This window comes from Drosophila montana, unplaced genomic scaffold (genome assembly GCF_035044405.1).
Source record: "Drosophila montana isolate Dmon_TW-CO22-7 unplaced genomic scaffold, ASM3504440v1 contig_3581_1, whole genome shotgun sequence".
NCBI classification, from domain to species: Eukaryota; Metazoa; Arthropoda; class Insecta; order Diptera; family Drosophilidae; genus Drosophila; species Drosophila montana.
In genome coordinates, this window is record NW_026998465.1 from 88387 (window position 1) to 112686 (window position 24300).

General features: G+C 41.5%; 8 protein-coding genes across 9 annotated transcripts; 5 read left to right on the forward strand and 3 right to left on the reverse strand.

Moving 5' to 3' along the window:
* Positions 1-5929: 5929 nt before the first annotated feature.
* RpL13 (ribosomal protein L13) lies at positions 5930-7203 on the reverse strand. Its single transcript, XM_064692391.1, has 4 exons — positions 7066-7203; positions 6538-6798; positions 6172-6477; positions 5930-6107 (listed from the first exon to the last, which is right to left on the reverse strand). Exons 2-4 carry the CDS (start codon positions 6778-6780, stop codon positions 6003-6005), a joined length of 654 nt encoding a protein of 217 aa, XP_064548461.1. The 5' UTR covers positions 6781-6798; positions 7066-7203; the 3' UTR covers positions 5930-6002.
* Positions 7204-7262: 59 nt separating this feature from the next.
* Positions 7263-10373, forward strand: Dref (DNA replication-related element factor). Its single transcript, XM_064692387.1, has 4 exons — positions 7263-8662; positions 9063-9349; positions 9414-9858; positions 9922-10373. Exons 1-4 carry the CDS (start codon positions 7519-7521, stop codon positions 10269-10271), a joined length of 2226 nt encoding a protein of 741 aa, XP_064548457.1. The 5' UTR covers positions 7263-7518; the 3' UTR covers positions 10272-10373.
* A 182-nt stretch (positions 10374-10555) lies between these two features.
* LOC135435372 (transmembrane protein 184C) lies at positions 10556-14216 on the forward strand. Of its 2 annotated transcripts, none has more exons than XM_064692390.1 (6): positions 10556-11219; positions 11336-11613; positions 12022-12228; positions 12293-12386; positions 12462-12795; positions 12916-14216. In XM_064692390.1, exons 1-6 carry the CDS (start codon positions 10911-10913, stop codon positions 13182-13184), a joined length of 1491 nt encoding a protein of 496 aa, XP_064548460.1. In that variant the 5' UTR covers positions 10556-10910; the 3' UTR covers positions 13185-14216. The 2 variants fall into 2 exon arrangements, with proteins under 2 accessions (XP_064548460.1, XP_064548459.1); XM_064692389.1 differs by having other exon boundaries at positions 10558-11219; positions 12913-14216.
* LOC135435375 (nucleophosmin-like) lies at positions 13296-14216 on the forward strand. Its single transcript, XM_064692392.1, has one exon. The coding sequence runs from the start codon at positions 13296-13298 to the stop codon at positions 13527-13529; it is 234 nt and encodes a 77-aa protein (XP_064548462.1). The 3' UTR covers positions 13530-14216.
* A 1123-nt stretch (positions 14217-15339) lies between these two features.
* Positions 15340-18034, reverse strand: LOC135435371 (uncharacterized). The gene is made up of 4 exons (XM_064692388.1): positions 17420-18034; positions 16415-17337; positions 16158-16329; positions 15340-15790 (listed from the first exon to the last, which is right to left on the reverse strand). Exons 1-4 carry the CDS (start codon positions 17774-17776, stop codon positions 15620-15622), a joined length of 1623 nt encoding a protein of 540 aa, XP_064548458.1. The 5' UTR covers positions 17777-18034; the 3' UTR covers positions 15340-15619.
* A 328-nt stretch (positions 18035-18362) lies between these two features.
* LOC135435368 (DNA-binding protein RFXANK) lies at positions 18363-19362 on the forward strand. The gene has a single exon (XM_064692385.1). The coding sequence runs from the start codon at positions 18545-18547 to the stop codon at positions 19286-19288; it is 744 nt and encodes a 247-aa protein (XP_064548455.1). The 5' UTR covers positions 18363-18544; the 3' UTR covers positions 19289-19362.
* On the reverse strand, positions 19318-21107 carry LOC135435367 (zinc finger CCCH-type with G patch domain-containing protein). The gene is made up of 3 exons (XM_064692383.1): positions 20970-21107; positions 20007-20915; positions 19318-19947 (listed from the first exon to the last, which is right to left on the reverse strand). The coding sequence occupies exons 1-3, from the start codon at positions 20988-20990 to the stop codon at positions 19351-19353; spliced, it is 1527 nt and encodes a 508-aa protein (XP_064548453.1). The 5' UTR covers positions 20991-21107; the 3' UTR covers positions 19318-19350.
* Positions 21108-21315: 208 nt separating this feature from the next.
* On the forward strand, positions 21316-23106 carry LOC135435369 (methyltransferase-like protein 17, mitochondrial). The gene is made up of 3 exons (XM_064692386.1): positions 21316-22438; positions 22492-22781; positions 22852-23106. The coding sequence occupies exons 1-3, from the start codon at positions 21416-21418 to the stop codon at positions 22973-22975; spliced, it is 1437 nt and encodes a 478-aa protein (XP_064548456.1). The 5' UTR covers positions 21316-21415; the 3' UTR covers positions 22976-23106.
* Positions 23107-24300: the final 1194 nt, after the last annotated feature.

The following is a 24300-nucleotide window of genomic DNA, read 5'->3' on the forward strand; positions in this document are numbered from 1 at the left end:
CGACAAATGATAATACTAAAAAAAAAAAAAAAGTCGCCAGTTCGAAATGTTTGACCTGTACAAATTGCAAAAAGTGGACAAATGTTTGCCCGGCTGCGATTCTCGAGTGGCGGCTGCGCCCTCCAACCCCTCGGCGCGATAATTTGATTAATTGAAAGTCAGGCAACCTTTTTTCTTTTTTTTTTAGCCCTGCCTCTCCGGCCCGGGGGTTGCAGGCTTGCTCGAACGGGCCACGGCGTGATTAAATGATCGTTTGGCTTGCCGGAGGGTCGGTCGGTCGGTCGGTCGCTTCAAGTAGCTCTATTGTATTCACATTAACAGGTTTGGAACAACCCACCCATTTTGCCACTAGCCCTCATACCACCTTATCTGGCTGTATCGTTTTTTTTTTTTTTGTTCGCGTTTTATATGAAATTTAAATATCGCATTACACACAGACACTTGATTTTAAAGCCGGCCGCATTCAAATGTTTCACTTGTTGGGTTCGTTATGTGGGCTCGCTTGGGTTTGGTCTGCTTTTCGGTGGTCGCATTTGGTCTCTGGACAATTTTCGAGCATGTGTTTTTTAGTATAAAATTTAAATCTGTTGTCTGCTGTTGATTATGCGATAAACTCCACTCTGCTGGGACTCGCGTTTTCTATCGCTTTTGGACAGTTGTGTAATTGTTTTGCCTCAAGTGATACTCAATGGACTGCGGTTTTCTCTACCCCTAGAAAATTGGCCTCCTTGTGGCTTGGCCTTAAATTTAAAGCACTCTACTTGGACGATTTTGACTGGGTTACCTTATATACATATATATGTATATATTTTTTTAGATTTTAACAACAAAAGGTTTATTCAAATAGGTATAAAATAAAAACAAAATATATTCCGCAATTCTAATTATTTATTAAATAAACTATATGTGTACTCCAAATTCAACTTAAACTTAATGCATTATATATACCTAATAATTGAATTTGCATATTTTTATTTTATCACAAATTTCTTTGATATAAATAAATCAAACTGTTTAATATTCTCTGGAATTTTGTATATTTAATGTTTTCTAAAGTCCTGCTTCTATAGTATAAATAAAAAATATAAGAAGCTTTGCAAATAATCTTATTAAAAATACGTATATACATCTATATTAATGCTCTCTATTTGTGATACAATGCGAAGCTGTCAGGTCGATTCTAGGTAATTGCCTATTAAATACATTGAAATGCTTTTACTTCACATAAACGCCTACTAACACGCACACACACACAACACACACACAGAGAGACACATACAAAAGGTCCTTTAGAATATTGTCACATTAATTATCTCAAACTCCAGAGTCGACTAAGTGCAGGGACAGGCGACATTTTGTAATTTTCTGGCACAATGCCCCAAAATGTGGTTGCCATTGGAGTTGTTGTTGTTGTAGTTGTTGTTGTTAGTGCCACGCCCACATATGCAAATTGATTTTGGCTTACAACTCAGGTCGGAGTCACGTCAACGCCAAAGGACATTCAACCTGTGCTGGCCAACATGCCATTTGTCATGAGTGCTGCTCCTTGATGCGATTTCATTTATTTTCCATTTACAATTTCACGCAACTCTCGCCCCGTTCAGATTCCCCCCCCCCCCCCTCTCCCTCAGCTCACAGCCTGCGGCTCATTTGCATATTTTTCGCCAATTATTATTTGCATATGCAGAAAAGTTCCCTTCTATTGTGCTTCAATCTAATGCGATTCAGATATTTCGCGCCCATTTGTTCGATTCGCCTTGCAATTTGCGTTTTTTACGATTTGTTTTGCTTGGCCCCGTGCCCGTCCCCGTCTTCGTCTCCCCCCTGCTGGCATTGATCTCATAATCGACTCGAGTTGTTGCCTTTTGATTGGCACTAAAAAAGCAACAGCAGGCGCTGCAATGAGTTCTTTACTATGTAGCTTTATGGCTGGCTGTTATTATAAGAGGGTCCTCATATATTTGCATGAGCCTTTTTTTTTGTGGTTTGCCAATTTTTGATAGATGATGCGTGAAAAACTTAAATGGCGCCCGAGCAGGGACCAGGGGATGTCATAAATTGCGCATTTCAAACAAATTGTTGTGGCCTACGTAAGTGTTATTCAATGAGGACCTTCTGCTTATTTGCATATTTGATTAATATGTTTTTTTTGTTTTGTTTTTTTTTTTTTGATTTTCTGTTTTGGGTGATTTTTTATGGAAAAATAATAAGCATTTTATTTGAGGGGTGAGCACCAGACAATTGACTGATTTGGAAAATCGAGGGTATAAATGTTGTTTTTTTATGCTAGGAAAGAGAGAAAGGGAGAGAGAGAGAGGGAGGGAGGGAGAATGAGAGAGTGCCAGAGAGAGGGACATTTAAACTATGATTTTCCTATTTAGTGGAGCTAAAGAATGTGATCGATTTAAAGTATGATATGGAATACATTTTTCTTACATTTTAATTTCAATTTGTATTATTAATTTTTCAGCCTAATGCATTGGCGAACAAGGCTACAATTAATAAATGATTAAAATGAAGGTACTGAGACAGATTAATAAAATGAAAAATGGCGCCAATAATTTGATGTAGTTAAATTTATTTTTTGTTTAAAAACATTTTAAGTTCCGCAGCCTGCATAGCCAAAAGAAAATTCAGATATTAATGGACTTTTTTTATGTAATTTTTTTAATGTATTAATATATATAATTACTTATTCAAATCACGCTTACCTTATTTTATATAGTAATACGATTTAAATATTATAACTTTTTCCGTTTATCAATAAAGCTAAGCTCCATCAATGTGAAAATTATGGCTAAAGTAAAAATGTTTTTAATCGTTTCGACAGCTGCATCTTTCAAATGCAAATCGCAGGACAAAGACAAGGACAATTCACTGTGCCTGCCTAGAGACCAACAGCAAGTGCTGCTGCAGCTCCTGGAACTGCTCTGTCTCTGCCGCTCCTGCTGCTCCTGATGCTGCTGTGTTTGCCTGCCAGGCACGCACTAATCCAATTGCTGTATGGATCATTAAGCACTGATTGCGTTTATGGTGCAGACACTCGAGCACATACATATATGTATACATTTGTACATCTCGCACATATGCAGATTAACCCACTGCGGGAAGGATGTTGGTCAGGGTTGGTGGCCATTCCTGCTGCTGCCGCTGCTGCTGCTCTGACATCAATTTCGAGCCTGTGGCAAATGTCGCGGTTAAAAACACTTTGATTTTACATTCAGCTGAAATGCATTTAGGGCGTAAATTGTGAAATTGAAATGAACTTTCCAACCGTCAACAAAACTTTCTACTTGTTTTTCTGTCTAAAACTAAACAACTTTCGCGCATTCAAATGAGCCCACACGAAGAAGGACTGAGATCTGCATTTGATGGGTCTAGCGCACATGTTGCAAAAAAGTTTCTGCTCCTGGTTCTGGCCCTGCCCCTGCGCCAGCAAAAGGTACGACACACACACACTCACAAAAACAGAAAAACAATTGCCAATTACGGTTGGTGTCAGGCCTTCTCCTTGTTCAGTTCGGTTGTTTACCGCTACCGACAACCCCCCGGCGACACCCTTGGCCACCACCAGCATAACGAGCACAAAAAATCAGAGGGACGGCAGGAAAAACGATGAGGAAAATCACTTTTGCGCTCATAAATTTCAATAATAAAAATTTGAATGCATTTGACACAAAACAAGGTTAACTGAAATAGAAATCGTTGAAATCCATAAACAAGGTTCAAGGTGCGGGCTGCCAGGCAGCATCCGCAGCCGCAGCCCGATAATTGAATTGGGTCGCATTTCCTTGGCGAAGGTGGAGGCAACAACTGTGCAACCCTTTTTTTTATTATAGGAGTAACAAACGTTTTCCTTTTGCATATGTTACACTAAAAGTGTGCACTTGCATTATATTCGTTAATTCTGTTCAGTTGATTATAATTTCTCGATGAATTGTGGTCATATGTTTGCATCGACCTTTGGTTGTTTAGGTAGGGTTAGGGAGCAGACAAAATATAAATATGTACTCGACCTTAAAAATTGTGGACTTATCTTGAGGTCAAAGAGAGAAGGTCGGGAAAGAAGGGCTATCTTCGGCACTCCGAAGATTTAATACTCTTGCAGACCCAACCTTTTCATAATGCTGATAGTGCTTTGCCCGTATCTAAGAAGCACAGGGAAAATAGATAATGCCGAGTATGGTTAAGATGTCTTGAAAAACAACAAAGTTTTCCATACAACAACTTAATTTTCGACCGATCGTTAATATGGAAGCTATATGATATAGTGGTTCGAACTTAATAGGAGTTTGCATATATATGAGGAGCACAACAAAAAAATTTTCCATACAACAATTTAATTTTCGACCGATCGTTCCTATGGCAGCTATATGGTATAGTGGTCCGATGTTGATAGGATTTTTCATATATATGGGGAGAGTAGTAAAACTAATAATTGCCGAGTTTGATAAAAATATCTTGAAAAACATAAACATTTTCCATACATCAACTTAATTTTCGACCGATCGTTCCTATGGCAGCTATATGGTATAGTGGTCCGATGTTGATAGGATTTTGCATATATATGGGGAGAGTAGTAAAACTAATAAATGCCGAGTTTGGTCAAGATATATTGAAATACAAAAAAAATTTCCATATAACAACTTAATTTTCGACCGATCGTTCCTATGGCAGCTATATGATATAGTGGTCCGACGTTGATAGGATTTTGCATATATAAGGGGAGCATAGTGAATCTAATAAATGCCGAGTTTGGTCAAGATATCTAAATAATCAAACAGTTTTTCATACAAAAACCTACTTTTCGACCGATCGTTCCTATGGCAGCTATATGGTATAGTGGTCCGATGTTGATAGGATTTTTCATATATATGGGGAGAGTAGTAAAACTAATAATTGCCGAGTTTGATAAAAATATCTTGAAAAACATAAACATTTTCCATACATCAACTTAATTTTCGACCGATCGTTCCTATGGCAGCTATATGATATAGTAAGCTGATGTAAATAAGATTGTGCATAAATGTAGGGAGCATAGTCAATCTAATAAATATGCCGAGTTTGGTCAAGATATATTGAAATACAAAAAAAATTTCCATACAACAACTTAATTTTCGACCGATCGTTCCTATGGCAGCTATATGATATAGTGGTCCGACGTTGATAGGATTTTGCATATATAAGGGGAGCATAGTGAATCTAATAAATGCCGAGTTTGGTCAAGATATCTAAATAATCAAACAGTTTTTCATACAAAAACCTACTTTTCGACCGATCGTTCCTATGGCAGCTATATGATAAAGTGGTCCTATCCAGCTGGATCCGACTTATTTACTGCGTGCAACAGAAAGAGGCACTTCTGCAAAATATCATAAAGATAGCTTTAAAACTGAGAGATAAGTTCGCATAGAAACAGACAGACGGACATGGCTATATCGACTCTGCTGTTGATACTGATCTAGAATCTATATACTTTATGAGGTCGGAGATGTCTCCTTCTATGCGTTACACATTACACGATAAAATTATAATACCCTCTGCAAGGTTATAGAAAACTCAGGTAGCACCCACACGACATATTCCAAAAATAGAGTATTCTTATTTGTTGAATGTTGTGCGTGTGCAAACACAATCAACAGCTGCTCAAGTAAACCTTTCTATTGTTCTAGCTGGGGTTCATTGTTGCTCAACGGCAGACGACTTATTATGGGCAACCTTATTTAAAGACAATCATCTTACCGAATGTTCCACAGATTTAAAAGGTACTTCCTAGGTTCATATATCTTTCGGACAGGACAGTGTAAGGAGCGCACGAACCAATCGGGCATTTCAGCAGCTGCCAGCGAGTGAACGGGATATGGAGTAAGAGTGTTTCTTGCTTGAATTCCTTTATGATACAATGGGGATGAAAAACGACGACAAGACATTCACGTTTATGAAAAAACTAAAACTTTATTCTGGTTGTTGTTGTTGACAGAATTATCAGGTCTAGATACAGTTTACTTCTTGGCCTTCTTGGTATCAGCCTTGGCGCCCTCTTCGCTCTCAGCTGCCTCCTTGGCGCGCTTAGCGCGAATGCCAACCAAACGAGCATCAGTACGTGCCTGTAAACAATAACAATGTTGATTAATAAATAAACAAACTACTTATCATAAACAATTAATATACCTTGCGCAGAGTAGCGAACGCCTTGAACTTCTTCTCATCCTTAGTAACCTCACGGAACTCAACAACTGGCTGCTCCTTCTTAAGGGGCATAATGGGTCCCTGGAGCTGTGTGGCCAGCTTGCATTCCTCAACAGTAGATTCGCCCTTGCGGATCTTCTTCTCATTGATGGGGAACAGAATCAGTTTGCTTCTGTACTCCTTCAGGCGCTGAATGTTACGCTGACGAGACTCCAGCGACTTGTTCTTGCGACGACGATCGACAGCAATGCCAATGGTCTTGGCGAAGGCTTGGCTCAGACCAGCACCCTAAGTGTACAAATTTTAAATCAGTTTTAATTCATAGAAAGTTTAAAATAACACACGCACCTTCAGTTCCTCAATGGTGAATCCACGACCGGTACGCAATTTTGTGTGGTAGCGGATGGTCGGGCAGCGCACAACTGGACGCAGGGGACCGCTGGCAGGGCGTGGGAAGGCAGCCTTGGCTTTCTTAACGCGGTTCTCGTGCCTGCGGATCTTGCGCGCCGGCTGGTTGAACCAGGTGCGCACATGACGCTGCCACCACTTGTGGTAATGCTGGTTTGGAATCATATTGTTACCCTTACCCATCTTGGCGGTTTAGTTTAGCTGTCACAGAGATAAAGTAAAAATACACAAATTAATACACATTCATATATAATGGGTTTGTATTATAACCAAATTGCGGGTGCGCACACCACGTGGCTGGCATATATTTGCATGTTTCAGGCGTTATGGAATCATTTTTCCCACATATTCAAGTGTTAAGTCATAGCCTATTAGGCGCTACACCCTTTAATCTATTAATCGCTTTATATTCCGCGTCACTGCTTATCTAAATATATTAAATTCTGTGCGTTGTAAAATTCCACACACCTTTTGCTACCCAACAACGAATCAAAAAGAAAATCGCAGCCAACTTCACGTCATGAGCATACAGTAATAAAAAATTCCCTCGAAAAACTTCCCTGGCTGTCGCAAAAATTTCCCCAGCTATCGATTGGTGATGCAATCAGTGTTAACAAAAATTCCACACAGTTTACATTTTTCCGCTGCCCGACGCTAAGTAAATGTCAAACGCGCAGCAATAATTATATGTCTAACAATTAAAAATAAATAACTTACAAGTTCTGCGCATCAATTACATAGAATACGCGCATTAGCCTTATCGATTGGCTACTCTGTCGCGTGGCAACTCTGAACTGTACTTTCTGATACAGATAAAAAAACTATTGACTATTGAACTGACTATCTATAATCGAGAAATTGCGCGCTTATTTTTTTGTGGCATCGGTAATCAGATATCAATAAACAGCCAAGAACTCAAAAATGGACGGAGTGGCCAGTTCGCCAATGGTTGTTGAAGCCAAATACGAGGATGTCTCGCAGCTCAACTTTTCCAAGCTGTACTCGCCTAAAATGAAAAGCGTCTATTGGCGCTACTTTGGCTTTCCATCGAACGATAATGACGAGGTAATTACCAAGCAAAATGTTGTGTGCATCAAATGCCACAAAGTGCTGACCAATCACGGTAATACCACCAACTTGCGTGCGCATCTGCAACATCGCCACAAGGACCTTTTCAAGGCCTTGTGCCAGGAAAACGATATACAAGTGCCGCCGCGCAAGACTCCTCGCAATCTAAACCATCCCCCATTGTCTAAGCGCAACGTCTCATCACGCCGCGTCAAGTTAGAGTTCATTAACAATCGCACTCACCACGAGAACGATGAAGACGAGGACATGGACGAGGCAGCTGTGGCCGCAGCAGCCATGCAGGCCGAAGATGATGCCGCCTCCCAGACAATGCTATACGAAACCATGGTACCGCTTACCTATGACGACGCCGAAAACCTGGTCGAAGAGGAAGATCGCTCAATTAGTATTGAGCCCCGCGAGCTGAAGTATGCGCGTAAGCGCAAAAGTACAGCCCCGTCTGGAACTATGCACTTTACGCGCGCTAACATTAAGCACGAGGAGGGCACTGGGGGTATGCAGGTGCGCAGCTATATAACCAATTTACCAGAGGCCCTGGCCGACATAGTTGTGCGTGATCTGCGCAATGTGGAGACCCTATACGATCTGGGCATCAGCGAGTTCATACGTCTGGCCATGGGCAACTTGCCATCGCTGCCCATGCCCCAAAAGATTGACGCCCTGATTAACGAGCAGCATGCATCTAAGTTCTTGGAAATCGGCGATTTCACGCGCGACTTTACTGCCGAGAAGCCCTACTCGCTGGCCTTCGAGCAGTGGATGAATGTGGAGCAGCGTCGCTTCCTCAGCGTCTACCATCACTACTTGAGTGACGAGACGCAGTGCGTGCGCAGCGTCATGTATGCCACCATCGAGTATACTGACTACATCTCATTCGACGAGCTGCTCGCCGATTTCTATTTGCCCAATTGCACACTGGCCATCGTGAACTATGACGATGAGGAGGATCTGCTGCAGACCTATTTGAAGGAAAAGCGTGAGTACAACATAATCTTGCTGCAGCTCATAGTACTAGGTGTGCTCCACGAGCAACTGACCTATGTACCTAAACATTTCGCTAGACCCAATAAGCTAAATAAAAAGAACTTTTTGGGGTGCCGAATATAAAATACCCTCACACTGTTTTCATACGAAAACTGAACTTTAAAACGTACTGTTCACAAATCGGATCACATGTTAATACCGATCCAAAAAATGTATAAAGTATGTCAGCCTCTACGTGAGGGTATAAGGAATTAATGTGTACTTATTTGTACATTGTAGTATTGGGTGTAAGGTATAAGGAATCGCCTATCAAACAGTCTATGTAGCCGCTTATTTGTTGTAAATGCCCATTCTTCAGACTATATATGTTACATTGTTTAAACATCAAACAGATATACCCGTTGTGCTCTGCTATGTGTCGGTAATTGACAAGTGCCTGCGGCACGTCTTTGAACTGGAGGAGGTTGCCACGTCCTTGGAGCAGGTGAAGGACATTATACAACGTCACTCGGCAGAAATTAGTTCTAAGGTGTCGGAGCTGCCGGCTTATAATGAACATTTCCCTTGGACTCTGTACGAGCTACTCAAATTCTTTGCCGAATCTATATCTTGGTCAGAGGACATGGATCAACTTGTCATCACGGCCAAAACTGTGACCGAAGCGTTAAGCGCTCTAGTGGTAAGTTATAAGTCCATTAGCTACTCGAGCGAAAAAAAAAAACAAATTCTCTTTTTTAAATCAGATTGCACTAGATACTTTGCGAGGCGAGGACATGCCTCTGTGCAGCATGCTGTCTCCCATAACATCAAAGATTTTAATTAAGAAACTGGGCATTGCGGAGCAGGATGAGCCCCTAATGATGAATATCAAGCGCACCATTGCGGGTGTGCTGCAATCACAGATTATAGCCAATGATACGCTGACCAGCGCTGCGCTGCTTGATCCGCGATTCCATCGTTTAACCACAATTGAAAACCTTGACAGCTGTGTGCGTATGCTAACACAGAAATACAACAAGACGTTCGGCGGCTCGGTTGGCACAGACAGTCAGAGCGGGGATTCGGCTGATGTGGCACCCACTGCACCCGTCAACGCTCCAACAGTAACCATTAAAACGGAGCCAAATGTCAAGTCTGGCAGCAGCTCGTCCGCCGCAGCTGCTACCTCGCACAGTGCGAAGAAATCTAGTAAGTCGAATTTGCTAAATACTGCAGCAATAGTTAGATTAATTTAAAACGAATTTTCGCTAGAACTGGAACTGCTGTTTGACGTTGCAGAGATACCAAATCCGCCAAAGCGAGACGCCGACAGCACTGTGGAAACTGACCTCAAGCGTTATCGTAATGAGGTGATTGTACAGCTGGACGAGTCGCCCATTGAGTGGTGGAACAAAATGGGCCATATCTATGGAACGCTACGCGACTTGGCTACACTATATCAGGGAGTACCTGGTGTGGTAAATTTGAATTTCAAGAAGGTGTTGCGTGAACAGATTTATGACTACAATAAGCGATTTATGCTAACTGGTAGCCAGAATCAGATCGATGCGATATTGTTTTTGAACCGTAGCAGCAGCTTAAAGGACACTATATATGTTTAATAGCTTTTAATGTTTTTATCTGCATGGGATATGCATATATGTAATTCTGTAATTCTTTAATCTTTAATTAAAATACATATACAATATCAAAAGAAAATTAAATATTGAGCAGTGTGAAATTAGTGTCGAATGTTAAAATTTGGGGAAATTATTACAGAAATGTTATTACAATAAACAATAAAGTATAAGGTACCAATAGCAACTCTGCTCGCGTCAGTGTTGAAAAATTATGCAAAAGACGACGATTTGCAGCACTTGAAAGTTTTCGGTACTGCCAGACAGTTAAAAGTTTCCCCTTATCAAGCTATTGTCACTACACAGAAAACGCAAGTTTCTTAATAGTTAAAATTTCCATACTAGAGCTTAGCTTAAATTGTGTTGTGTGTGTTGAAAATCAAGCGATAGCAACGATGTGCGTTGGGCGCTTGCAAACAGTGCGCGGGTGTAAAAGACGTGCCATGTAAAAGCCTGAGAGGGACACAAACGTATCAAACAAAACCGACATCCAACAATAACGGGGCGGCGGCAACAATAACAACAACAACCACGTCTTTTCCGCTACTGCTGCTCTAGGGCTTTGTCTTGTGACGAAAGCAAAACTCGAAACATTTCTTCAAACACACAGCCAACACAAAATTTATGTGCAGGATGTGCCGCCTCGACATACGCCGCTTCTGCGAAGAGTGGCGCATCTGGATACGTCCGCTGTTGATCATCACCTATGCGATATTTGCGATCATTGTGGTGCCCCTGCTGATTGTGAACTCGGTGAAGGATGGCTTCCAACAAAATGACCAGCTTATACTCATCGGCGGTCTGTTCGTTCTTTCCGCGGTGCCCATTTCCATTTGGCACATCATACAACACGTCATACATTTCACAAAGCCCATTCTACAAAAGCACATAATACGAATACTGTGGATGGTGCCCATCTACGCTTTGAATGCGGTAAGTGGGCCAATCGAAGCGGTTGAAATCGAGACCCGTAATCGAATCTTGTCCAATTATTGTTCCACATTGCTCGCATTGAAGTCATTGAAATTCGAATTTGAATTTGTTTACAGTGGCTCGGCCTGCTCTTTCCCAAGCATTCCATCTACGTTGACTCGCTGCGAGAGTGCTATGAGGCATACGTAATCTACAATTTCATGGTTTATTTGTTGAACTACTTGAATCTCGGCATGGACCTGGAGGCGACGATGGAGTACAAGCCGCAAGTCCATCATTTCTTTCCGCTCTGCTGCATGCGACCCTGGGTCATGGGTCGCGAGTTCATCCACAATTGCAAGCACGGCATATTGCAGTACACTGTGGTGCGGCCCATCACGACATTCATCTCGGTGTGAGTATGATAATGTATAAAATGCCACGTTGCAATTCAGTAAAAACAATGAAAAGCTCTCTTCGGAATGTAGTATATTGAATTAAAATTAAATGATCCACAAGTTATTTTGCTTGGCACGCTTAGGGGGAAATCAATAAGAATAGGAGAATTAAATAAATAGTAAGGATTACAAAGTATAATAATAAATAATTGCAATGCTTATATAATTTAATTTATTTTTTAAAAAATGATATCAAATTCGAATATGGAAAACTAAACTCTTTGTTTTAAAATTTTATTATGTAGCATAGAATAGTTGAATATGTTCCAAGGTTAAGCTGGGGCATTTGTGGGAGAACAATAATATTTCGTTATCTGTAGATGTTAAACAAATTAGAATAATGTCTTACTTTTTAATCGGCACAGCATTTGCGAACTGTGCGGCGTTTATGGCGAGGGCGAGTTTGCCGGAAATGTAGCCTTCCCCTATATTGTGGTCATTAACAATATCTCACAGTTTGTGGCCATGTACTGCCTGGTGCTTTTCTATCGGGCGAACAAAGAGGACTTAAAGCCGATGAAGCCCATACCAAAATTTTTGTGTATTAAGGCTGTTGTGTTCTTTTCGTTTTTGTAAGTACTTAAGCAATACTCATATTTAAGTAAGACTCTAATCTCTTATTTTCCCCTCTTTTAGCCAAGGAGTGCTGCTCAATGCGCTGGTATACTACGGGATTATAAAGGGCATCTTTGGTGATGTTGGTGATGCAAATCTAGCGTCTATGCTGCAAGTAAGTCTTTGATTGCATATCTGATCGGGTTTCTATAAAGATATTTCTCTTGTTTATTGTTTTGTTTGTTTTTAGAACTTTCTTATATGCATAGAGATGTTTATTGCTGCCGTGGCTCACATTTACAGCTTTCCGCATCATCCATTCCACATTAATTCACCACAGTATTGGAACAATCCAAATCACAGCTGGTGTCGAGCCTTCCTCTCTATGATGGACATCTCGGACATGCAGGAGGATGTTACTGAGCACTTGGGCGTGGTCAGCAGCTCAATTAGTCGCCGTTTTCAGGGTCGCAGTACATACCAGCCGCTGGCGCGGGGTCCACGCCGTTCTAGCAGCGAGTCCGAGTACTTAATTGGCAAGCGGCAGGAACAGCCGATGTTGGGGGGTAACGTCGCACAAGCAGGTAACAGCAATGCCTCATATGGCGCCACAACGAGTCGGTTAATTGTGCCCGTTAATGTTGGGCCACTGGGTACACTAACTGAACACCAAACTCATTCCCCATCTCGATTTCCCATAGCAGGCACCGATGTGGCTGATGATAATAGCAATATCAACAATTACCAACAACAACAACTGCATTTGCCGGGCTCCAATCTGAAACTGTCGGCGCGCCAACGCGATACAAACCAGCATCTGCGCGAACGGGATCAGCAGCATTTTCTCGGTGGCGTTGGGCCGCCACAAGCCGGTGGCAGCAGTTTCCTGCAAGCGCGTACTGCTGCTTCCGCAGCGGCCCCGATACCAGAGTCCAACGATGATTATGCACTGCTGCTGGGCGCGGGCAGATGACAACGCTATCAGCATCAGCACATTGATGTGCTCGAGGATGGGGACGATGTAGAAGTTAGTCAAAATTTGAATGCCTCATCGCTGAGTGCATCGCTGTCCGTTTCATTTGGCATGTCAAGCAGCTTAAAATTCAGCGCCACGTGCAGCAACCAAACTGCATCCGAGTGGTCCAACTCAACGGGCGGGGATGATGACAACGATGACGACGACGACGACGATGACGACGATGAGGACGATGACGATGACGATGATATAGTAGAGAATGGAGAGAATGTTGAACAGATGCCGATTGTGGTTGTGGCATCGACGACGCGACGTCGACGAGACAGAGAGTACATCACCTAGACCCATTTAAAATTGAAGCAGCTCTATTTATTCTGTTTATATAGCTTATCAGTTATTTCGATGCCTCACTCAATTATTATTTGGTCACTCGATTGGCAAACATAAATTCCTTTGTAATTAAGCTTAATACTCACATATAGCTTACTCTTCTGGCAACCCAATCAAATTGGGAAATTCTAAATTGCGTGGCCTTAGTTTTGAATGCGAAAGCAACAACTGATTTTATAAAATAGCTGCATATATAATCGATTTAGAGATTCATTCAATTCCAACGAATCTTCATTAAACATATGTAAATCTATATGCAAAGGGAAGCGATAGTTTTTTTTAAACATATATATATATATTTAGAGATTAGGCTCGAACGTTTTATACATTCAACTTCAAAATCATAGGCAATTATAAATTCTACGAAAATTATACACTTATACAAATATACAAATGCAGATAGTTATACACGACGCTATGGTGACTGTCAGTAGTTTGTACTTTTATTAGGCTAGTAAAACCCCGAACTCCCTATTTGTACTCGTATGTTGCTTAGTAGATAAATTGATACATACCCTTAAAGCAAAAGATTGTGAATGAAGTGACTGCCGGTCAGAAAAGGGCGTAACTTATATTGAAAACATATATTGTATATTAATTTATGTAATTCTCAATAATATAATTATGCAAATTCTTAAATGATGTATTTTTTTCGTTTTTTATAATTTCAAATAGTTTTATTGGTATTTTTTATTTAAAAACATTTTTGGTTTCTATTATTCTATTCTGATATTTTCTATATAATTTTATTTTTTCAACTTCCAGTAAGAAAAATACTAAACGGTTTTGAATGTGCGGTTGATTTGCCTTTTTTATTTTTGTGCTATTCATATTTCTCTTGAACCATACATTAGTAATTTATACTATTACTTCACGTTACAAGAAAGAGAATTTATATGTTATATTTTTAAATTTGCCATTTTTATTTACAGCTTTTAATACAGAAATTTTTAAATTGCCAAGATACCAAAACATTTAAGCAAGGATGTTTGTATCTACACTTAGCATCTACATTTCCGTTGAATTTCCTTCAAGATGCATAGCATCAAAGAGTTGTCTGTGTGACTCTTATACATGACAATATAATAGACCTGTACTGTTGCTGTCTTTTGAAATAGTACGAAAGTAAAATATATTTTAAGAATTAATGGATAATTAAGACTGGGATTCTTTTTGGATATATTCAATGGGTCAATTGTCTGAACTTGTATTATTTCAGACTGGAATACCCACCCAAAAAATAATGTTCATCATTTTGCATTTGATTGTTAAAACTTTATTTCTTGCCATATACATAATGATATCATTTTTAAGCAACGCAGCAAGTAATGGCTTTTTTATCAAACTCATGCTCTAGCAGATAAAATCATGAATCATTGTAAAAAGCGTACGTATAGTATGAATGAGTGTGGAAAATTTATCAACTTTTGAAGTGCTTGGCTGATAAGCCCCATACATTTAATTAAACGGTTCCACCAAATCAGCGCCCAGCCATAAAAAGATTTAAAGCCTTTTTTGCAACATTTGATTATGTTTATTATTTTAAGAAAATTTTGTCTTTTCATAATACTTGCATTCTAAGATTAGAACAAATAGAAAAAGAAGAAATAGAAAGAAAAACTAAATTACCTGACACTTAAAAATTGCAAAAACAAGCGGACGATTAGAAAAAACAAAATACAGAACTGGTGACAAGGACGACGCTTTTAACTACAAGCAAAAGCTTAATCGAATAGTATAATTAAAATGGCATTACGACACATAACGTTAAAATATATATCAAATCAAATCCAATTGAATTGCCGTTGAACATAGGAAACCATGAAACAAAATTCGTTAATTAAACAACATAAAAATCAAAAAACAATTTCAGTCCAGGGTAGCAAACTCTTGTCGCGCTGCGTGTGAACGAATGACTAATAAGTATCATCGTTTTTAAAAATATTCTTCGTTAATTTTCATCGCGTACTCGAATTAAAGGCACACACCAATTGCTCTCGAATCAATACACGCATCAACAACAACATCAACAGTTGATGCTTTTAGTTGTTGTAGTTCTGCCTGCCGCCCAGCTCGAGAAGGTATCGATCCGGATGATCCATCCAATCGGCGGCTGTTAATTTAACTGTGCGCTGACGTTCCGCCTCCTTGATTTGCCATTTCTTAATATCCAATTGCACTTCGCGTGATGATTTATCGCCGCAGCCCCAAACCTGTAAAACATTGTAGTTTTTGTTGTTGGTAAGATTGTTGTTTATATTTTTGGTGAGGAGAATTTAGACTTCATTCAAATGTACACACACTTTCGCGGCCAAATGTTAGGTCTGGGCTCAAATACCTCTGTAAAAGCTGTTCAAAAGCTTCCAGGCGTAATTGGCTTTGGCTTATCAATGGCTCGAAGTGTTGTTTTTAAATGCTTAGACTGGAAATTATGCCGTTAATATATATACGATATACGTGAGAATACGTCTATGAATTTTTATACCATACATAAGTATTTATATATGTATACTGTGTTGACTAAGGCTTATTGCACATACAAATATAGCAAAAAATATACCATATTATTAATTTACTTACCTCAATGGACATAAGGCCCGCCGCAATGCCCTTGCAGTCTACTTTCTCGAAATGTTCGTCAACCGATATAATGGGCTTGCGCGGATCAGCGCCTGCTCGCAAGCCCTTGGGATAGCCGCGTATGCTGGTGTTAAGGTACAAAATGTTGGGCTTCTTTTCTAGTATCACAAATCTACAACGACAATAGAAAGTAAGTTGTCTCCACTGTTCCTAGAGTTCCCCTTTGAATCGGATCGTGTTTTCTTTTAATTACTTACTTGGGCAGCAGCTGTATCACACAGCTGCCCTCACCGCCGACAAACAAATGCGTCTCCTTCCACTCATTGGGCGCCGCAATGCAATATGTCTGTTCGTCCTTGGTGTGAAGCAGAACCAGCGTCGGACCGCGGTAACCGAGTACATGGTGCAAAAAGCGATTGGCTCCCACCCCATGCTCGTTGGAATCGTACAGTAGTGTCCAGTGTGATGGCATCATTGACAGTTTATCCTTGAAAATCTGCACAGCGCTCGAAGCGCTGCTGTTGTTGCTGCTGTTGGGCGGCGCAATCGTCCGTGGCTTGGAATACAGTGGGGGTAGGGCGCCCGCCAGCAGCCATGCTTGTGATAGCGGCATCAGCGTCTCATTGTTCAGGGGAGGCGCACTGTGATCCGTTGCATCATTGGATGCAAATGGATTCCGCTGTTCCAGCACTGGCGTTTGTAGCTCAATTCCGCACGGCTGAGACTGTTGTTCCAAGCCGCGATATGCAGTGGAGAGCGTATGGACGCAGTATTTGTGCACCAGCAGAACAAGACGGATCAAATTCTGCTCAAACCAACGGCAAACGAAGCCCAAGCTGAGGCTATCGTGGCTGAAAAATATCGACTTGGTCACTGAGCCAAACGTCCTATTTATAGCCGTGCAGAGCACAGCATTCCCGGAGTGTTGCATGGCAATCGTATAGCAGATGAGCAGCAGGCGTGTGACGCCTGCTTTGTCTATCAAATCGGGATTATCGTCCTGTGCGTACATCTTGATATAACTCTCCAGCACCTTCGCATCGTCCATGATGCCCAGGAATCGTTCGCATTGCTGTCGAAAGGCCACGGTGCCCAGGTGCTTCGTTGTTGCCTTAGAGTTCTGGTGCATTAGTTGAAAGAGTCGATGGCCCAAATCAGTGTATTCGGGAAACACTTGAGACTGTGTGAGTTTGTGTGCGTGAAAATAATTGTTTTTAAACTGCTATAAAACTGTTATCAGGTAATTAACTGTGCTTGCTCACCACAAAAACATCTGACATAATGCCATTGATGCCGTACTTGGCACTCGTTTGTTCCTTTAATATTTCAGCCAGGCGCTCCACTGGCACCAGCTGGGTGAGGTACTTTTCTGTCACATCTGCGCCTGATGCTGATCTGGTCATTGTTTGCGTTTGTGACTGCACCTTGAGACTGTTATTGCTGCCGCTGCCGCTGGCGCTGCTATTGCTGTTGCTGACAACAACATCGTTGGCATTGTTATTGCTGTTCGATGATTGTATGCTGGATTTGTGATGTTGATGGTGGTGTTTATGTTTCCCACCGTCCAACGGAGGTTCGCTGCCCTCGCCATCGGCCTTGGCACTCACATTGTTCCCCATTTTACTATGAAGTTGTGATAGTGTTGTGTTCGTGGGTCCAAACTTCGTCGCAATTTAATTGCGAAAAATTTCCTCAATGTTAAAGGGGCAAAAAAAGGCCCAAAAACGCAGGTTTGCTTTGAAACCAGCCAAACAGGTGCAGGGTGAATTTTTTATTAACAACGCCACAGTAATAAACCTGTTATGAAACACACGCTCACACACATAAGTAAGTACTAATGAATCAGTTAAATATATTTACATAATTAACTTTGCTAATAAAAAGATATAAAAAACCCAAACAAAACACAACCACCACCACCAGCTGGGTAATTTTGTTATCGATAACCAGCATAGAGCACTTGCAAATTAAATACTGCCATACTTCCATCCCTAGCTGAATGAATAATAATATGCATGGGTACTGCGGATTTATTGTGATACTGTTATGACTCTGTGACAAACTTTTTTCAACCACATTAAATATGCTATATCGCAGGAAATACAATAAAAAAAAAACAATGTTAGTAACTTCATCAGAAAAAAATAGCCGTTGGTAGTTTAAACTGCGTTTAATAGTTGTTGGTTTTCACTTTGATCAGCTGAGCGAGCAGCTGTTCAAAAATCAGCTGGGCATTTTAAGGCAAGCGCAATTTAAAGTAAAAATATATTTGCGTAGATGCTGTTTTGTACCGTGAACGTGAAAAATTAGTTTTTAGTAACTGTTTTATAAAATTATTACAAGTACCATTTGTTAAAATTGTTGAGAGTATAAGACGAAGGTAGGCAATGGTTGCACCTGTAAACAAACTGCAGACCAGCACAAACTCCGAGGATGATGAACCCTCTAGACCATCCCACGTACATCCCCCGGCTTCCTCTACGCTGCATGGGTCAAGTATATTGCTGGATGCCAACTCGACTAAGCGTAAGAGCGCATTTCTACCATATCGACCTCAGTCGACTGTCCTAACGAATCTGCAGCGCGGTAACACGGAGGCTACATTTTGTACTGTGGAGGTGTCGCTGTCTTTTCATGAACGCGCCGGTCAAGGTGAAATCACGGAAGAGCAGGTAAAGGCCGAGCTACAACGACAGCCACACATTGATTTCAAGGATTCGCACGGATTTACACCTCTCCACTGGGCCGCGTCATATGGCCAATTGGTCTCGGCGCAACTGCTTGTTGCGGTAGGCGCAAACGTGAATAGCCTGGCGCCCGACATGGTTACACCATTGTTGCTTGCAGCCGCTGGGGGTCACAATGAAATTGTGCGTTTCCTTTTAGATCGTGGTGCAATCGCCACACATATGGACATTGTGGGCAATACAGCACTTATGTACGCGGCGGCAGGCAATCATCCGCACACCTGCAATGAGCTGCTGGCCAGGGATCTGGACTTTAGTGCAACTAATGAGAATGGAGAGACAGCATACGCGTTAGCCGTGGAGCATGGTTCGCATCTGGCGCAGGCGTTGTTGGAGCAATATATGACTGCCGTGCTGACGGCGGGTGCATTTGGCAACACTTAGAGAAATATACATGAGATTTATAGAATATATAGATTTAAGAAAGTAACAGTACTGAACATAAGTCAGAACTCAAACATTTTATTTTTACTCTTTCGTTTCTGCTGCTCTTTGCTGAGGCTGCTCTCCTGAGCCTGCAGCGTGGCGAGTTCCTGTTTCTGGCTTTGAAGCTGTGAACTTAACCGTTTTTGCAGCTGCGAATCGATTGCGTTGCGCGACAACGATTGCTGTGTTTTGGCAATGTCCCGCTGCTTTCTACGTATGTCATCGGCTATGCGCACAGTTTCCACATTAAGCGACTTGTTAGTGTGCTGCTGGAGATTGTTAATTTTTGTCGTCTTGGTGGAGCTCTCGGTCCGCTGACTACCCTGGCCCAGCACACTGCCATTGAGAAAGGCAAACACATCTGTCCGTTTCGCCTCCCGTTCGTAGGCCTTTTCATTTGCTGCCTGCTGCCGACGCTGGGCCCGCTTTAGTTTGCGTTCTACACTAAAGTAATCCTTATCGCCATTGGCTGCCTCACGTAGCTCCATGCAGGCGTCAAGCGAGCGGCCCTGTGGGAGTATTTGCGCGCTAACTGGCGTAACAATTCCGCGACCATCCGACCCAAGGCCTGTGCCGTGTATATAACCCATACTGGCCATCAGTTTGGAGCCTATGCCCTGCAATTGAACGTATTAATTTTTTGATTGACATAAAATAAATTTATCTGGGCACTAACACGCGTATACTGCTCCCAGGCGCCCAATCGTTCGTTTGGCTTAAACGTAAACAAGCTAAGCTCCACCATACGTGCTTGACGCGCAGCCTCCACGTCATCCATGTCGGATTCATTCGCTGCATCACTTCCATCGGTTTCATTTGTTTCTTCACTGTCGCTACTTAGTTCGTCATCTTCTTCGGTTATCAACGGAAAAAGTTCCTCAAAAGGAAAGTCCCGCTCACGCTCCTTGTGTTCCTGGCCATCCAAGCGCACGCGACACTGCTGTTCCATGAAGTTTACGCACAACACACGACCACGATGCCACAGACGATCCTGCAGCTTGGCTAGCACTGGACAGTTGCGAGCCAACCTGTGAAAATCTGGTGCATTGTAGTCTTTAATGGCCGCTCCTGGCACTAGAGCTCCATGAGAATAACGACATCGAGTTTCGTCAAATCGACATTCACCATCCAGGTAATAGTTGCAAGGCAACATCTCGCGGTGCGTAGGGTTTGTAAAGAGTACGCGCAATCGTACGTCTAAAATGCCATTTTTATCCAGAATTAATTCATCGTCCACGCCACATATCAGTGCATTATGATAGCTAAGTGCACCCCAGCTATGTTCATGCGGTGCCGAACACTTTTCTCCCAACAGAGCATTGTATTTGGTGCGAAGTTCTTCCAATCGTTGCTGGTCAGCTTGTGAGTCCGTCTTTTCCCCTTCTAAGTTGCTTAACTCACTTTGAAAACGTTTTAGCTCGTCATCGATGTCAGTTGCCTCTGGTGTGTTTGTGTCGTTGGTATCTTCTGCATCGCTACTTCTGGTCAGCGCAAGAAGCTCCTCCAAGTTTGTACGTAGTGCTATTAATTCCTCCCGCTGCTGTTCATCGGTAGTCACGAGCAGCGCCTGCTCAACCACCAGCAACTAAAATGTAGACTATAGGTATCATACGCCACCATCATCTTGTCACACACTCACCTGTGCTTCATATTCGTCCATAATTTATAGCTAAAACATTTTGTTTATATCTGTTTTACAATGGTTTTGTTTTGCCAGTAAAAGCGAAGCGGCGACGCACTTAAGGTTAGTATGCTGCTCAAATAGTGCAAGAATAGGTTTCCCATTGAAATTGAAATTGAGTTCATTGTTAACTGATAAATCCACTTACTTGTCACTAAAAAATAATGTCTTTTGTTTCAAATGTAATTGCTAGGGCGAACAAATGTAAATGGCCACTGTTGTGTGCTCAACAATAAAATTCTGCTAGTGCCACAGCAATTTACTTGCGTACCCGGCTTAAAATGAAATAGTGTTGGGAAACTTGCCAGTTGTGTTGCACAACTCAACAAAATAGTTCACTGCTTGCAACGGGCGCCACATGTGATTTGTTTATTTACTTTTTGTGCAGTAAATGTCCATACAATATGGGCTCGCTTTTCATACTGGACACAGCTGGACACATAATGCTCGCGCCGCGACTTTTTCTAACAAGCACACACCTGTTGCAACGATTCACATCCAAAATTAGTGCTGCAGTTGAACCGGCTGTGCTTGCAGATTTAGAGAAGGCGGCAATAAAGCCGCGTAAGCATCCGGGCATTATAAAACCCAATCATGTCGAGCTGCCCAAGCAGCTGAGCGATACTTTAAAGCGCATTGTGGGTGATCATCCTGTGAGAAAAGTGCTGCGCGACAGTGATCTGCTGAACCGTTACATAAAATCGCGCCATCCGCCGCCAACGCAATCAGAAATTGAAAACAAGAAGCGACTGATTATTGAAGAGGTCAATGGCAAGATGCCGCTAGAACGGTTAGCCACCCTTAGTGAGGAGGAGGCGGCGCGTTGGCAACGCAAGCGTGAACTAGAGATCAACAAGCGTTTGAGTCAGCGCACCTACGCCTGGAAACGCATCGAATATGGTAAATACGAAGCCATTGTTTATGCTGTGGGCAGAGCCGCACAGGAGTATGCGGTACTGAAGCGCGTGCTCACCGAGCTGCAGTTGCGCGATGAACAGTTCAAGCCACGCAGCTACTTCGACTTTGGCTCTGGCGTTGGCACCGGCATGTGGGCGGCCAGTGATCTCTGGCGCGACAGCATCTTTGAGTATTACAATGTCGACAGGTCGCGGGAAATGAACGAATTATCTGAGCTAATACTGCAGGACGGTCAGGAGAATAAGCAAGTTGCGCTGCGCAATGTTTTTTATAGACAATTTTTGCCTGCCATTGATACGAAATATGATTTAGTTATTATTTCGCATACACTATTCGAATTGGCCGACAAGCAGCAGCGCCAGGAGATTCTGTTGAATCTATGGCGCAAGTGTGATGGCTATATGGTCATCGTGGAGGAGGGTACACGACGCGGCAGCGAGCTAGTCAATGAAGCGAGACGCTTTCTACTGCGAGCTGACGTGGAACATGCGGGTCAAACGCTGGCGCCAGTGAGTACCTATACATTTTTTGTTAGGGTGAAACTAATCAATATCTGTTCCAGTGCCCACACGATCTGCGCTGTCCACGACTGCAAGATTTGGCAGATCGCACTCCGTGCAACTTTGAAATATCCTTCGCGCCGCTGCGTCTTAGCAGTGATTCAGCTTCAGATCGTCAAAGTTCGGTGTATAGTTATGCCATTTTAAAGAAAGGTTCCATAACAGATGCCTCCCGACAATGGCCACGCATTGTTCGACCTACTTTGGTGCGTTCGAAACATTCGATTTGTCGCCTCTGCACGGAATCTGGCAATTTGCAGGAAGTCATCTTTACGGCATCAAAGCACGGCAAGTAAGTAGCGACAACTCTTGTATGCAATTTTTTTCTGTTCCTAATCGATCAATAATTTAATCTATTGCAGAGCGGCCTACAGCTGTGCAAGAGTTAGTCGCTGGGGCGACCGCCTGCCCATGGCTTTGGGCACGCCGCAATCGAAGGAAGCTAAAGCCAAATCAGAGCCGGCGGAACAAGCAGAACTGGCATAATTTTAAATATTGTTATATCGTGAATATCATGTTGTTTACGCTACAACCTCTCCCTAATTGATTTGCTTCAAAAACCGAGCAAACAATTTGTTGTTTTAATTATATACAAACAAATCGTTGCGCAGCGTAAATTTTGTTAATTATTTAGTTGCATTTAAATAGCGTTTCATTGATAGTAAATGCTGTTCAAACAGCTAGCGCACCCTCTGCTAAAGTTTAATGGCGAAAACAAAGAGCATAAAAAATATAGAGCGTTACAAAGAGGAGCACCAATGAGCCAAACGACTGGATTTAATCGGTTTTCCATCAGATACATATGTACACGAGTATACAAAAGTAGTTTCCAGCCAATGGTCAGCATTGACAACACGCCCGTTGTTAATATGGGTGTAAGGGGCAGATTTGTACGTATATATAAATGTGCAAATATTTTAAATGGTGAGAAACTCGATAGTAACTGCTCCCAGTTATATATAATCAGAGCATAATTGATTGTATGTATCCGAATTTTCCTAACTTATATTCTTATTTTTGTATATATGTAAATATGTTATTATTTTACTGCCAATTCTTTTATAGAACAGGCCAAAGAAAAATGAATAAACTGAGTGAGGAAAGTAAGATTATGACCAGAAATGAAAGTTTGTTTGCACCTATAATCGAAGTTCTCATTAAATTCATGAGAATCGCATAGGAGGGGTAAAATTCATAAAAAAGGAATAAACTGAGTGAGGAAAGTAAGATTATGACCAGAAATGAGAGTTTATTTAACTGCCAATATAACTTGTTAAAATACTATGCACTTATAATCAAGGTTCTCATTAAATTCATGAGAATCGCATAGGACGGTTACGTTTAAAAATACGTTGTTTTATTTGCAGCGATTAATGAACATAGTCTGCGTTAAGCGTCAGACACAGTAAATCGCAAAAATATGTAATTACCAATATATATTAAAAATCGTTTTTTAATTTGCTGCGCATCGGAGGATTTATCAACTATGTAAAGTGAACTTGATTACCGATTGGTTTAAGAGAACTTACATGCTCTTATACAAATATAATACTGAAAGTGTCTTTATTATTAACTTAAAAAAAAAACAAAAGGTTCAATATCTTTGAAGAGATATTTAAAGAAAATAGTAGAGTTCCATTCATAAATAAGCCACCTACAATTTTTCAAATGGAACGGATATCTCTTATGAGAATTGAGTTTGAAACCCCTTCAAATTTCAATTAACCAAACTAGCTGCTAAAAGTTAAAATGTTAATAAATGTGTGTACGTTCGGGACATCAATGCCAATCCCATTAGACAGTGGGTATGT

Bases quoted from the DNA above. Each gene is read 5' to 3' on its own strand.
- LOC135435372 (XM_064692389.1), top strand. From the start codon at position 10,911: ATGTGCAGGATGTGCCGCCTCGACATACGCCGCTTCTGCGAAGAGTGG. The intron at 11,614-12,021 runs GTGAGTATGATA...TAATCGGCACAG, and splicing joins ATCACGACATTCATCTCGGT to CATTTGCGAACTGTGCGGCG. The intron at 12,796-12,912 runs GTAACAGCAATG...GATTTCCCATAG, and splicing joins GGGTAACGTCGCACAAGCAG to CAGGCACCGATGTGGCTGAT.
- LOC135435369 (XM_064692386.1), top strand. From the start codon at position 21,416: ATGGGCTCGCTTTTCATACTGGACACAGCTGGACACATAATGCTCGCG. The intron at 22,439-22,491 runs GTGAGTACCTAT...TATCTGTTCCAG, and splicing joins CGGGTCAAACGCTGGCGCCA to TGCCCACACGATCTGCGCTG. The intron at 22,782-22,851 runs GTAAGTAGCGAC...AATCTATTGCAG, and splicing joins ACGGCATCAAAGCACGGCAA to AGCGGCCTACAGCTGTGCAA.
- Dref (XM_064692387.1), top strand. From the start codon at position 7,519: ATGGACGGAGTGGCCAGTTCGCCAATGGTTGTTGAAGCCAAATACGAG. The intron at 8,663-9,062 runs GTGAGTACAACA...AACATCAAACAG, and splicing joins GACCTATTTGAAGGAAAAGC to ATATACCCGTTGTGCTCTGC. The intron at 9,859-9,921 runs GTAAGTCGAATT...AATTTTCGCTAG, and splicing joins GCACAGTGCGAAGAAATCTA to AACTGGAACTGCTGTTTGAC.
- LOC135435375 (XM_064692392.1), top strand. From the start codon at position 13,296: ATGTCAAGCAGCTTAAAATTCAGCGCCACGTGCAGCAACCAAACTGCA.
- LOC135435368 (XM_064692385.1), top strand. From the start codon at position 18,545: ATGGTTGCACCTGTAAACAAACTGCAGACCAGCACAAACTCCGAGGAT.
- LOC135435371 (XM_064692388.1), bottom strand. From the start codon at position 17,776: ATGGGGAACAATGTGAGTGCCAAGGCCGATGGCGAGGGCAGCGAACCT. The intron at 16,330-16,414 runs GTAAGTAATTAA...TTGTCGTTGTAG, and splicing joins GTGATACAGCTGCTGCCCAA to ATTTGTGATACTAGAAAAGA. The intron at 15,791-16,157 runs GTAAGTAAATTA...AATGTTTTACAG, and splicing joins CGGGCCTTATGTCCATTGAG to GTTTGGGGCTGCGGCGATAA.
- RpL13 (XM_064692391.1), bottom strand. From the start codon at position 6,780: ATGGGTAAGGGTAACAATATGATTCCAAACCAGCATTACCACAAGTGG. The intron at 6,478-6,537 runs GTGCGTGTGTTA...TTGTACACTTAG, and splicing joins TCACCATTGAGGAACTGAAG to GGTGCTGGTCTGAGCCAAGC. The intron at 6,108-6,171 runs GTATATTAATTG...TATTGTTTACAG, and splicing joins CGTTCGCTACTCTGCGCAAG to GCACGTACTGATGCTCGTTT.
- LOC135435367 (XM_064692383.1), bottom strand. From the start codon at position 20,990: ATGGACGAATATGAAGCACAG. The intron at 20,916-20,969 runs GTGAGTGTGTGA...TCTACATTTTAG, and splicing joins TGGACGAATATGAAGCACAG to TTGCTGGTGGTTGAGCAGGC. The intron at 19,948-20,006 runs GTTAGTGCCCAG...GTTCAATTGCAG, and splicing joins CCTGGGAGCAGTATACGCGT to GGCATAGGCTCCAAACTGAT.